Below are 14,855 nucleotides of genomic sequence, written 5' to 3'. Positions count from 1 at the left end.
AAATATTCAGTTCAGGTGAGCTTCAAAACTCATAGACTCAGAGAATCATTTAAGCTGGAAAAAAATGTTCAAGATCATTGAGTTGAATCATTAACATAGTGCTGCCAAGTTTATCACTAAACCGTATCACTAAGCACTGCATCTGCACATCTCCAGGGATGGTGACTAAACAGCTCCCTGTGCATCTTCTTCCAATGCTTCACAACCCTTCCAGTGATTACATCTTTCCTAATATCCAGTTTAAAGTTCAAAAATCAATCTTGAAGCTCAAGCAAAGCAGGTGCAGAGTTCTGCACCTGGGGAAGAATAACCTCGGGGACAAGCACAGGTTAGGAGATGACCTTCTGGAAAGCAGTTCTGCAAAGAAGGACCTGAGAGTGGACAAGTGCACTATAAGCCAGCAATATGCCTTTGTGGCCAAGAAGAGCAATAGTATTCTGGGATGCATTCAGAAGAGTGTGCCAGAAGCTCAAGGCTGTTTCTCCTCCACTTTATTTTGCCCTACTGAGGCTACATCTGGTGTATTTTGTCTAGTTATGGGCTGCTCAGCTCCATGGCAGGTAACTACTGGAAAGTTTCCAATGGAGGGCTACAAATATGATTAGGGGACTGAAGCATCTTTTCTATGTGGAGAAGGTGATGGACCTGAGACTATTTAGTCTGGAAAAGACAGAGAGGAGATCTTAGCAGTGTTTTTAAATATGTAAACAGTGGAGGTTGTCAAGAGAATGCTCATCTCTTTTGAGTGGTGCCCAGTGATAGCACAAGGGGCAACAAAGGCAAACAACTAGAAAACAGGAAGGTTCACTTGAACTTAAGGAAAAACTTTACTTTGAAGCTCATGGAGCACTGGAACAAGCTGTCCAGAGAGGCTGTACAGTCTCCTATGGAGACTTTCAAAGCCCACCCAGATGCATTCCTGTAGAACCTGCTCTACATAAATCTGCTTTAGTAGAGAGGTTAGACTAAACTATCTCCAGATTTCCAGAGGTCTCTTCAAACCTCTACCATTCTGTGATTCTGTGACTGGCACTATCTTGTTTACTGTTGGTATTATTATCATTCAGTGTAATTGCACAGATACTCTATTTTTGAAGGAAGATGATCTGAAAGTGTAGCTAGAAAATTTTGTCTGCAAAAGATTAGTACTATTATTATTATTATTATTATTATTATTATTATTATTATCATTATTATTATTAAACCCAGAGGAATAATTTTGTTACATACTGCTATTACTTCCTACTCTAGTTTCAGTGTGATTTGCATGGTGTTCTTACATCAAGGAATGTATTGTATGAATCTGCCTGTCACTACTTTGCTGTCTCTTTTCCACTCTGCACTTTTTCCCTTATAATCTCAGATGGCTTGTAGAAGCTTGCTCGTGTGTTAAAAATTATCTGAAGGGGCTTTTCAACCTGAATGATGGAACTTTATACTGGAAAATTATTTCTCTGTTCCTAAATGTCAGGAATCTTTGTATTCATATGGAAATATACTTCCTTCAGGTGTGTTGATGCATGGCAGCACTTTCTCTGGTGTCTATGACTTGTTGAAGTGTGAATATCCACAAATATTCCTGGGACCTTTATAGCTACTTAAATCCCTCAAGTCTGAAATGGTCTCCAAGTTCTTATTTTTGATGAAAAAGAAAGCTCATAGATTTTCCTGCAGCTTTGCTTTCAGAGCATGTGTGTAATGTTTCTATTACGAGCAAGGATTCATATGGTCTGAGTGGAAGAAATGTATGTTTGAAAGTGTTAGTGGAGGGGAGGTATGTTTGACAGGCAGGTTAAGAGAATGTGTCTATTATTAGTTATGTCTTTTAGCTTTAGCTATGCTTTCAACTATGCTGTATTTTAGCAAACTGTTGAGAGCTGCTCTGATATCGGGTATGCTGATTTTGGCAGTGTGCAACCTATGATCACGAGATAGGGAAAGTAGTAGTGAAAAGTATGCTTGTCATTATGTATAATTGAATTTCTCTTTAAAAAACACTCTTTGAAATCACCAGTGAGTTTTTTGTGTTCATGTGTCTGTTTTGTTCATCTTGCCAATCTTCAGTGACAGACAAGAGAACATTAGAGAATTACTGGTGAAAGCTATTTTCCGTGGACATGTAGAGACAGTAGCACAGAAAAACCCTCATTCAGTGCAGACAAATACAGAATGCACTGGAAAAGATTGACTCTTGGAATTATGAGCTCGGTAGATAAGAGAAAAATGAGGACTATGAAATTCATCAAAGGTGTATTATGTGTTGCCTCTGAAAATAAATTAATCTTATAATTGCATTTCTGAAGTGGGGTGCATGTTATCATCTCCATACCATACCACATTAAAGTTGTCTGTTTTCCAAATAACATACACAAGTGAGGTAGAAATTACCTCTACTGCAGGGAAATTAAATGCAGACCAAAGAGCTAAAGGGAAAAAAAAAGGAGGGGGAGCAAAAAAATTCAAAAGTGACTTGTAGACAGTTGGTGTTCAATTTTGGAAGACTCAAGGAGTTTAGAAATATTTTGCTGAAAAAAACTAATAAATAGAATCTGAAAAATCAACTTACTTACTTGAAGTGCTGAAGCCTGAGATCTTCACACAAAATAAAACACTTAGGAAGTCTGTCTCACCAAGCAGTGTCTTTTCAATTAAGCTGCATTATCTGATTCTCTGCTGCTGGTGAAGTCCAATGGAGAACATTTTTCTGATCTCTCATGAAGATAAATTGGACTCTAAATTACTAAGACTATTGGGAATGTAAAGTTTATGATCACACAGCAAAAGAGTGTAGGAGGGCTAAGGGTATGTCTCTGAAGATTTCTTGCTCTGAGAAGTTCAAGAAGCAAAAGGAATAAAAGATGTAGTTCCATCAGCATATGTTTCATATGCTCTTCCAGAAGGTCAGATCCATGTCATTTCAAAATCAAGATCTCTTTCTAAAAAAATGATACTTAGTTTCCACTTTGAAATAATATATGCAGTGGTCTACAAATTGTAGTTATTTTTGAAGTTATTGTCTGCTTCCAGCATCAGTCCTTGCTCTGCATCACCTAGCTGATGATGCAGAAGGTACATTAGAAAAAATATAAAATTATTGGCATTTTTATTAGATGAACTAATAAACAAAACATGTAAAATATGCACCTAAAGGAGCAGGCACATTTATTGTCTTCCAGCATAACTGAAAAGGATCAGTTTTCTACAGGCTTCTAAATCTGAATATATCCTTAGCTTTGGATTAATATACAAAATTAAAATAAAATGCTTTTTGTTGTTTTCTAAAATGCTGGTAGCATACTATGTTCAGAATTTCCTTTTACTGTTAGTGTTGAACATTTATTTATCTGTAATACATTTGAAAATTGTTCTTGTGAGTTATTTCTTGTGAGAAAGCTGGTTAGTTTTTCAGAAAAGTCATAGAATTAGAGAATGGTAGATTAGAAGTGAATTCAAAGGTCACCTGCTCCAACCTTCCTAGGTAATAATGTAGGTCAAATGAAATGGCTTGGCACTCTGTCAAGCTGAGAGTTAAAACTGACCAATATAGAGGAATCTACTGCTTCCTTTGGGAGATTATTCCAATATCTAACTGTTCTCATGGTGAAATGTTTTCCTCTGGATTCCAATTGGAATTTCCCCAGGAGTGACTTGTACCCCTTGCCCCTTGTCTTTTCCATGTGATTCTTTATAAAAAGAGTCTCCACACTCTTGGTAGTAACCCTTTATTTACTGGTACCTGGTGATAAGGTCTCCATTAAGCCTTCTCATCTCAAGGCTGAACAAACTGTTCTCTCAGCCTTTCATCATATGGCAGGTGTTCCAGTCCTCTGATCATTCTCATGGCCCTTCTTTGTACATCTTCCAGCCTGTCCATATCTTTTAGCTACAGTGGGGAGCAAACCTGCGTGCTGTTCTGGAGGTACAGTTTGACAAGCGCTGAGTAGAGTGGGATAATGATTTCTTTATCTCTGCTGGTGTTGCCCTTGTTGATGCAACTCAGCATCCTATTGGCTTTCTTTGCTGCTGCAGCACACTGCTGACTCATGCTGAACTTGTTGACCATCAAGACCCCAAGGCCACTTTCCACAGGGCTGCTCTCCAGACACATGGATCCAAGTCTGAGCTGCACTCCTGAATTATGTATTTCCAGGTGCAAGTTACTATGTTTGTTCCTGTTGCATTTCATGAGGCTCTTGGTAGCCCACATACTCATCTTTTCCAGGTCTTCCTGGAGGATGGCTCTCCCTTCTGAGGTGTCATCCTCCCTAGTCATTTTGATATCATCTTCAAACCTGATTGATTCTATGATTCTATGATCTGCAAACTTTATCAGGGTACTCTTGATCCCAACATCCAAATCACTAATGAAAATATTAAAAAGCATTGGGCCCAATAGCAATCCCTGAGGGACCCTAGTTGTGACTGGCTGCCAGTTTGAGAAACAACTATTTACCACCACTGTCTGGGTACACTCTGTCATCCAGTTCTTCACTCACTTCACTTGTCTAGATCATAACATGTCAGTTACTGAAAGAAGGGTTTATGGGGGTAGACAATGTCAACTGCTCACCCTACATCAACTGAGCAAGTTACTTTGTGGTAGAAGGCAATCAAGCACAATTTACCTCTGATGAATCCATGCTGGCTTTTCCCAGTTTTCCCAAATCAGTGCTTCAAATGACTTGTGACAGTCACTGGAGAGTTTGTCCAAAACTTTCCCAGAGACTGCAGTAAGGCCAATGGGTCTATAATTACCTAGGTCTTCCTTGGAACTGTCCGCATAGGTGATGACATAGCCTTCTGGTTTTCAAGGATGTCTCCTGATCACCATGACTTCTCAAAGATAATGGAGAGTGGCCTTGAAATGACAGCCATCTCTCTCTCTTAACATGCTCAGGTAGGTGGTATCTGGGTCTAGCAATTTGTACAGATCGAGCTCCTCTAATAATTAACACGCCAGCCCTTCCTTTACTGAGGGTGTATCTGTGTCTGCAACAACCTGAAACCAACCTGGCCTAGGAACCAACAGTATTGTTAAAGACAGAGATGAAAAAGTACCTCAGTCTTTTCAGGTTTTGGATACTGGTTCACCTCTTCTGTTTAATGATGGACCTGTAGTTTCCTTCTGTTTCTGCTTGTTGTCAACGTATCTGAAGAACCCGTTCTTGGAGTTTTTGACATCTCTCTTAAATTTCAGTTGAGACTGAGCTTTTGCTTTCCTCACTGCATATCTGCACACCTTGCTAATGCCCTTGTAATTTCAACAGATAGTGTCCCACTTTTCCATCTCCATTATGATTCTAAGCAGATCCAGATTCTTGAAGACAAAGGGGTCTCTTATTCCACCTACTGCATTTGCCATTAGAGAGGATGAGCTGGTTTTGTGTGTCTAGGAGGGCGTTCTTGAAGAACTCTCAGCACTCACTGTTGCCTTTATCCTCCTTGAAAGCTTTCCAGGGGATCCCTCCCAACTAGCCCTGAGCACATTGAAGTCTGCTCTTCTAAAATCTAAACCCTTTGTCTTGGAACTGACCTTTAGCATGCTCAGGAGTATCCCAAACTCCACAATATTGTGATCACTGCAGCAGAGGCTGTCACTAACAGAGATATTACAGAGTCTTCTGAAAGCTGGAAGTGCTTCTACAAGTATGCTATTTATATGTGGAAACTGCAGGATAAAGAGGGGAACTACATGTTTGGCATGCAAAGACATTTGGTTTTTTACATTTATTTTATTAAAAGTACCTAAAATATTAATTAAAAAAAAAAACAACAAATGGTTTAGTCTACTAAACTGTAGATTCTAAACTTAGATAAACCAGCTATTATGTGTTAACATTTTCCATTAAAAATATATGCCATTCTATGGGAATTAATAAATACTAAATAATAAAACACAACTTGCTTGTCTAAAACACAACTAACCAATATATACACGTTAAAGTGAAACTAGATTTAGTATAATTATATTGAAATAACTCAATGGAAAATGCACCTTTCTGTGTCATCTGTAGAAGAGCACAGATATTGGAGATATTGTGAATAAATCACTGATATTCATGAAGTACCCAAAATGCTTTTTCAGTATTTCAGTAAGTGGCACAAGGACATCATTACTTGATTCCTCTTAATATGAGCATTTTATACACTATTAATCCAATGTTTAAGACTGTAGTATCAATCAATGTTCCTAGTTACTTTTTACTAATTCCTTATCTGTATATTAAGCTATCAATTCCAGTGAAAATTTGTTTCTCCTTTTTTGCCTCTGATGAATGTTCATCATCTGCTTCAGTGGTTAGGATATTTTCTCCTCTTTATCTAGATTACTAGTTCTCAGACTGTGATTTCTGAACCATGAGCTGTGATCTGTGAGCCTCAAAATAAAATTATCTGCAAGCGAAAGCTATTTAAGACTGGCAAGTTTGAAAGCGTACCAAGTCTTTTTTGATAAGCACTGTGCAAAGCAAGAAACCTAGAGAACACAGGAGTTTTGAAGATTAATTCTATCACAAATACTGTGCACTATTTTGCTTTTAGGTTTTTCTTACAGTTTGTGCATTCTCCTGAGTTTGGTGTGAGTCTCAGAGTAATTAGCGAATGTGTTTATTAAGCAAATGCAAGGTACTGTTCATGGACTCAATGTTACTTCTGTAACATATGCAAGGCTACTTGATAAGAATATATTGTTTTAAGCAGAACAGAGGCCAACTAAGTTTCACCTGTTTATCATTCAAGTCAGAGCAGCCACAATTTTTGAATCCCTGTACTACTTTGTACCATGTTTTCTGATCAGTTTAGGTGTTCCACATTGCTTTCTTCGCAAAAGCTTTCATTGTAAATACCACTTTTAACTGAAACAAATTCTGTAGTATCTGCAATGATGATAAATACATGATTCTCTTAAGTGTCATCTTTCACAGCATTAGTTCAGCTTGTTAATGTTCTAAAATACAGTGTTTGGAAATGGAGATTTCTCTGAACGTACTGGCTTGTGTCTTTTAAAATTCAGTAGATTCTTTCAAATCTTGTTTTTTTAAATGCCTGTGAACACAATTTCAGTATATGCTTCATAACTGATTTGAGAAGGAAATTTTATTTTCTCACAGTGCACTTAATAGTTGTTGATGCTCTTTCATTTACATTTACCCATATACTAAAATTATTTGTGAAAAAAAAAATTTTTTTACTGAGATATTGCTATGCATGCTAAATATTAAGATCCCATCAACATTTTAAACATTTGAGGACTAATATGAAATAAGGCAAATATTCAAAGAATTGTCAACCTTTACTGGATTAGTACTGTACTTAAATTCTAGACTGTGAAAGGTGAGTTGCTGATATTTCTCATATGTTTTAACTACTGTAAATTATTTTTTCCTTACTTGTTAGTATTTCTTACTCATCTATCCTACTCAGTTGACAAACACCCATTATGCAAGAAAATATTCTAAGAGCTACTACCAGAATAGCAATTCTTGTCAGTAGTAATATAAACATCTTGTGTTGAATCCTTAGCAGTTGTTGCACATTCAGACTCCATACAGTTGAACCATTTACAGTGATGTACACTCACATATGTAATAAATGTCTGTTTTCAATGTATTAAGTAATTAAACTTTTTTCTCTTTAGGTGAAGTGTGATCAGTACTGGCCAAGCAGAGGCACAGAAACCTACGGTCTAATCCAAGTGACTCTTCTAGACACAGTTGAATTGGCGACATACTGTGTTCGTACCTTTGCACTTTACAAGGTATATACTTACCTATATTTACAAAATACTTTAAAGTATTTAAGTGTAGACAACCTTTCCTACCCTCCCCTCTTCTTCATCCCTCCCTTCCTGAATTCCTGAATTCCTTCCTTCCCAGCACTGTCTTTCTCCTGCAACCTTTCCCTCCTTTTTTCTCTTTCTTGCCTTTCTTGCCTGTCTCTTTCCCTATTTTCCTCACTGCCGTTTTCTCCTTTCCCATGTTCCATTTTCCTCTCTTGTTTTCTCCTGGCAGTACTCAACAATGAGACTACTTCTACATACAGAGTGCATTCTTCTTACAGCATGGAGTTTTGTTAGTACAACGCTTTTAGTGTGAAAATCTGTTTGAATTAAATTCTAGCCAAAGCTCTGGCACTTGTATTGCATTATTGGACAGATCTTAAAATTTTTGAATCCTGTAACTTGGAATATAAGAAGCAGATCCCTCCGTAGCCCGAGTTCAGTTTTTCTCTGGCTGCAAATCATAGAATCATAGAGTCAACTGAGTTGGAGGTCTTTGTTGATACATATTTCTCCAGTTTTTCCATTGAAAAATAACATTATCATGCATGATACTGAAAATGACAGATTTGTCATGAAGTTCTTTAATTTCACAGAATGGTTCAAGTGAGAAAAGGGAAGTTAGGCAATTCCAGTTCACTGCCTGGCCTGACCATGGTGTCCCAGAACACCCAACCCCATTCCTAGCTTTCCTGCGACGAGTCAAGACCTGCAACCCACCTGATGCTGGACCTATGGTTGTACATTGCAGGTAAGCTTAGAAGATCTTTCAGAGTAACTTATCTCAAGATTGCTACTGATTCTTTTATTGTGGATGAAAACATTATCTTTCTTCAAAGAGTCTTCTGTCAAAATTAAAGATGGTTGCATTGCAAAGTGGGGACATGAGTATGGCACTGCCAACTTGGATGGGCAAGAACAATTCTCTATGGTCTATTCAGGAGGAATTAATTATAGAATATTTAAGGGTCTACAGGGAGAATGTCTGCAGGGAGAACATGAATGCATCTGTGACATTAAGAAAGTGGCATGAAAAAATGTAAATAATGTTAAGAACCTGAATATGGATGTGATGGTTTGGGGGTTACCCCGCCCCTCCCACACTTTGTATTTGCCCCAGCTAACTCAGACGGCCTCTGGGAATATAGATGAAGCAATTTATTTACAGCTAGCAGAATTTACAAGCAGCTATTTACAATATATACAGTTATATACAATTATATACAGAAATATACAAAGGATAAACAATACAAAAGCACAACTCCCCTCCCAGAAACCTGAGTCCCCAGGAGGGGCTCTCAAACCACCCCAACACCTCCCCCCGGCCCTCTCAACCTTACCCCAGTTCTCAGGAAGAAGAGAGGTGCAGCCAAGAGGTTAGGGAGCAAGGTTAGTAGGAGCAGGGTTAATGAGATGTGACCAGGTCTAAAGCAAAGGCAAGAGTGAGAGACAAAAATGGAGAAAGAGTCTTTCTTCTTCCCAGAGTTCTCAGCGAGACTGTGAGAGAAGTTGACATCAGTTGTTTTCATTTCACTGCCTGTTATCTAGTTCTTTTACTAAAACATTCTAGCTTGCTTCAAACTAGCACAATCCACCCCGTCTACTTCGCTCAGAGTATCGCTGAGAATTATCCAATCTAATCTAAACCAATATTTACACTAAAACAATATATACAAGTTCAGTTCACACTTTAATCAGATGTAGGTGATTCAAAAGCTCAGAAGAGGGACTCCCAGGTGATGTTGGGTTCGTGCTCACGTACTGTAGATTCTATCGTAGATTCTCTCAGTGTTGGGCGCTGATGTTACCTAGAACAGAAAACTCCTAACAGCTTGAATTTAAACTCTCTCAGCTAAGGTTAAATTTCTCTGTGGAATACACTGAATTTCACCATTCTCCTGCATTACCCAGTATGTATGACCAGGACCTTCAGCAGAAACCACCCCTCGGACAGGTTTCCCTTCGCCCGAAGGAGAAAATACCCAAACAGTTTTCCCTAACAGATTCTTCTCATGTACAACAGGAACTTTATCACCGTCTACTGTTTGGACCAAATCTGATTGTGCAGGTCCTGCTCTGTTTACTGAACCTCTACTATTTACCAACCAGGTAGCTTGTGCTAAATGTTTGTCCCAGTTTTTCAGAGTTCCACCCCCCATGGCTTTTAGGGTGGTTTTCAACAAACCGTTGTAGCGTTCAATCTTCCCTGAAGCTGGTGCATAGTAGGGTATGTGATAGATCCATTCAATACCATGCTCTTTGGCCCAGTCTTTCACAAGATTGTTCTTGAAATGAGTACCATTGTCTGACTCAATTCTCTCTGGAGTTCCATGTCTCCACAAGATCTGTCTCTCCAAACCAACAATGGTGTTACGTGCAGTAGCATGTGGAACTGGATAGGTTTCCAAACATCCAGTACTGGCTTCTACCATTGTTAGCACATACTGCTTGCCAGAACGAGATCGAGGTAAAGTGATGTAGTCAATCTGCCAGGCTTCACCATACTTGTACTTTGACCATCTATCACCATACCATAAGGGCTTGATTCGCTTAGCCTGCTTAATAGCAGCACAAATGTCACAGTCATAGATGACTTGGGTGATAGCATCCATGGACAAGTCAATTGACCTATCACGAGCCCATCGGTATGTTCCATCTCTGCCTTGATGTCCAGATGAGTCATGGGCCCACCGAGCTAAGAACAGCTCACCTCGGTGTTTCCAATCAAGGTCAATGTCAAGTTCAGAATTGGTATCAACTTGAGCAATCTTAGCAGCTTGATCTGCCTTCTGGTTGTGTTGATGTTCCTCAGTTGCTCTGCTCTTAGGCATGTGTGCATCTACGTGCCGCACCTTCACTGGAATTTTCTCCAGCCGTGCATCAATGTCCTGCCATAGATCAGCACACCAAATAGGCTTTCCTTTCCTCTGCCAACCATTCTTCTTCCAGTCCTTCAGCCAACCCCATAGAGCATTGGCTACCATCCACGACTCGGTGTAGAGGTAAAGGATAGGCCAATTCTCACGTTCAGCCACATCAAGAGCAAGTTGAACAGCTTTTACCTCAGCGAACTGACTGGATTCTCCTTCTCCATCTTTCGTTTCGGTAACTCTCCTGGTTGGACTCCAAACCGCTGACTTCCATATTCGCTTGTTCCCAACAAGATGACAGGAACCATCTGTGAACAAAGCATAGTTCTTTTCCTGATCAGAGAGATCACCATAGGGAGGAGCTTCCTCAGCATGAGTTCTTTTCTCCTCTGGAGGTTTGGAACAGTCTGTGCCTTCCGGCCAGTTGGTGATCACCTCCACCAGACCAGGTCGGTCAAGATTACCCATTCGTGCTCGTTGGGTTATCAAAGCCATCCATTTAGACCAGGTTGCATCTGTGGCATGATGCGGTGACGAACCTTTGCCTTTGAAAATCCCATTCAGATCTGGCAGTCTAGGAGCTAAAAGCAATTGTGACTCAGTTCAAATCACCTCAAAAGCTGCTTTCACTCCCTCATAGGCTGCTAGAATCTCCTTCTCAGTTGCAGTGTAATTTGTCTCTGAACCTCTGTAACAACGTCCCCAGAAACCAAGTGGATGACCACGTGTCTCGTTTGGAGCTCTCTGCCAAAGACTCCAAGTTGGACCATTGTCACTGGCAGCCGTCTACAGAATGTTTTTAATGTCCGGACCAGATCTCACAGGTCCCAAGCCCACTGCATGGACTACTTCTCGTTTGATCTGATCAAAGGCTGCTTGTTGTTCAGGTCCCCACTCGAAATTGTTTCTCTTACGAGTCACATCATGCAGAGGTTTGACAATCTGACTGAAACCAGGAATGTGTAGTCTCCAAAATCCCACCACACCAAGAAATGAAAGTGTGTCCTTCTTACTGGTGGGAACAGCCATGGTAGAGACTTTGTTGATCACATCCTGAGGAATGTGACGGCGACCATCCTGCCACCGCACTCCCAGAAACTGAATTTCTTTGGCAGGTCCTTTGACCTTGTCTCTCTTAATGGCAAAACCTGCTTGCAACAGAATGTCAATGATTTTGTTACCTTTCTCGAAGACTTCCTCAGCAGTTTGGCCCCACACAATGATGTCGTCGATGTACTGGATGTGCTCTGGAGCTTTAGTTCTTTTACCAAAACATTCTAGCTTGCTTCAAACTAGCACAATGGAAACATCATCTCCTCTTAAAGTTTTGACAGATGTAGAGCACAGGCCACTGTTCTCTGCAATGTCCAGGGCTAGCTGGATGGCTTTTATCTTGGTGTATTGGCTGGATTTACCTTCTCTGTCTCATGCCTCTGCAACTCTGTGTGTAGGGTTCCAGATGACAGCCTTCCATCTCTGCTTACTGCCTACAAGATGGCAAGATCCCTCTGTAAACAGAGCATATCTCTTTTTGTTATCAATGAAGCTCGTTGTATAGGGGGTTTTCTTCAGCAAGGGTCACTGCCTTCTCTTCTGGTGGCATTCCAAAATCAGTGCCCTCTGGCCAGTTGATGATGACTTCCACAATACTTAGGCATTCAAAGCTCCCCATTCTAGCTCTCTGGGTTATCAGAGCCATCCACTTACTTCAAGTGACATCTGTGGCAGGGTATGGAATCGAGCCCTTTAAACGTCCAAGTCAGTCTTGGAAATCTTGGTGCTAAAGAGTGTTGACTCTGTTCCAGTAACCTCAGGAGCAGCTTGAACTCCCTCATAGGCAGCTAGAATTTCTTTTTCTGTGGGTGTGTAGTTAACCTCTGAATCTTTGTATGCTTTACTCCACAACCTGAGTGGGCAGTCTCATGTTTCTCCAAGACTTTTCTGCCATAAACTCCACTTAGGACCATTCTCACCGGCTACAGTGTAGAGTATGTTCTTAATCTCTGAGCTGGTTCAAACTGGTTCCAAGGCCATAGCATGGACCACTTCTTGTTTTACTTGGTCAGTGCTACCTGTTGTTCAGGTTCCCACTGAGAGTTATTTCTCTTTCTGGTTATGTTGAAGACGGGCTTCACAATTTGACTGCAGTGTAGTATGTGAGGAGCAATTGGTAATTTTACATCATGCACCTTGTGTGTGCCAACCACAGAAGGGTAATCGGAAAGGCTGGGCATGATAGACAGCTGCTCTTTGTCTGCAGTCTCTATAGCTATTATCCCAAAGGCCCACTTGTTCCCTTTCAGGTCCTTAAAGTACCCTTCCCACAGAAAGTCGATACCAAAGATACAAGATGCATCAGGACCAGTCACTATCACAGGATCACAGGATGTTAGGGGTTGGAAGGGACCCAAGCAGATCATCGAGTCCAACCCCCTGCCAGAGCAGGACAGTGCTATCTAACACAGATCACAGAGGAACACATCCAGACAGGCCTTGAAAGTCTCCAGAGAAGGAGACCTCACAACCTCTCTGGGGAGCCTGTTCCAGTGCTCTGTGACCCTTAGAGTGAAGAAGTTCCCCCTAGTGTTGAACTGGAACCTCTTATGCTGCAACTTACACCCATTGCTCCTTGTCCTAACACAGGGAGCAAGTGAGAACAGCCTGTTGTCCTCCTCCTGGCCAGCCTTCAGATACTTATAAACATTTATCAAATTCCCTCTAAGTCTTCTCTTCTCCATACTAAAAATTCCCAGGTCCCTCAGCCTCTCCTCATAAGACATGCCCTAATCATCCTCGTAGCCTTCTGCTGGACCCTCTCCAGCAGATCCCTGTCCCTCTTCAACTGTAGACCCCAAAACTGAATACAGTATTCAAGATGAGGTCTCACCAGGACAGAATAGAGGTGAAGGAGAACCTCCCTTGATCTGCTGGACACACTCTTCCTAATACACCCCAGGGTCCCATTGGTCTTCTTGGCCACAAGGGCACATTGCTGTGCCATGATTAACTTGTTATCCACCAGGACCCCCAGGTCCCTCTCCACAGGACTGTTCTCCAGCAGATCACCTCCCAGCCTTTATTGGTGGAGTTTATTATTCCTCCCCAGTTGCAGGACTCTGCACTTGTCTTTGCTGAACCTCATCTGGTTCCTCTGTACCCAGCTCTCCAGTCTGTCCAGGTCTCTCTGGATGGCCGGACAGCCTTGAGCTTTATCAGCCAAGCCTCCCAGCTTGGTGTCATCAGCAAACTTGCTGAGCAGATATTCTGTGCCCTCATCAGTGTCACTGATGAAGATGTTGAAACAGGACTGTCCCCAGCACTCATCCCTGGGGTCCACCACTAGTTAAAGCTCTCCAGCTGGACCTGGTACTATTAATCACCACCCTCCGAACTCTATCTTGCAACCAGTTCCTAACACATCTCACTGTCTGCTCCTCCATCCCACACTTCCTGAGCTTGATCACTAAACTGTCATGGGAGACAGTGTCAAAGGCCTTGCTAGGGTCAAGGTAGACTACATCCACTGGTTTCCCTGAATCTACTCATTCAGTTATGGCATCATAGAATGCTATCAGGTTAGTCAAGCATGACTTCCCCTTGGTAAATCTATGCTGACTACTGCTGATAACCTTCTTTTCTTCCAAGTGCCTTGAGATGCCCTCCAGCAGGAGCTGCTCCATCATTTTTGCAGGGATGTAGGTGAGGTTTCCAGGGATGGTGTGAAGCACACTATGGTGTGCTTCTCCCGTGCATTCCCAGTGAGGTGTATCTCAACCTGCAGCATAGTCAACTCTTGTGACCTCCATGCAACTCCTGAAATTATTATGGGTTCTGTCCCTCTGTGGCTTGAGAGTACCAAGGTGCATTGAGCACCTGTATCCATCAAAGTTCTGTACTTTGTTTCCAAAGTGTTAGGCCATTTTATAAAAACATCCCAATAGACCAGGGGTCCTCAAACTTTTTGAACAGGGGCCAGTTCACTGTCCCTCAGACACTGTTGGGGGGCGGACTATAATTTCTCAGGGGCTGGACGATAGTTTGGTTCCAGCCCAGTCCTGGCAGGTGCTTGGCAGCTGCAGAGGCCAGTGAGTGGATTAAGTAGCAGGAAATGGCTGCTTGGTTTTCCCCCTACCTTCTCTAAATACCAGCAGGACAGATTGAGGACCCTGGGGGGGGGCATATCCGGCCCGCAGGCCATAGTTTGAGGA

General features: G+C 41.4%; 1 protein-coding gene across 50 annotated transcripts in view; it reads left to right on the top strand.

The window, feature by feature from the left end:
* PTPRD (protein tyrosine phosphatase receptor type D) overlaps positions 1-14,855 on the top strand; it is a 1,747,466-nt gene that overhangs the window by 1,687,886 nt on the left and 44,725 nt on the right. For all 50 annotated transcript variants that reach the window (XM_064140351.1, XM_064140349.1, XM_064140348.1 and 47 more), the window contains 2 exons: positions 7,637-7,756; positions 8,374-8,528. In XM_064140351.1, coding sequence (XP_063996421.1) covers positions 7,637-7,756; positions 8,374-8,528 — 275 coding nt within the window. The remainder of the gene's footprint in view (positions 1-7,636; positions 7,757-8,373; positions 8,529-14,855) is intronic.

This window comes from Pogoniulus pusillus, chromosome Z (genome assembly GCF_015220805.1).
Source record: "Pogoniulus pusillus isolate bPogPus1 chromosome Z, bPogPus1.pri, whole genome shotgun sequence".
Taxonomy (NCBI): Eukaryota; Metazoa; Chordata; class Aves; order Piciformes; family Lybiidae; genus Pogoniulus; species Pogoniulus pusillus.
This window is presented reverse-complemented; position numbering and strand designations above follow the sequence as displayed.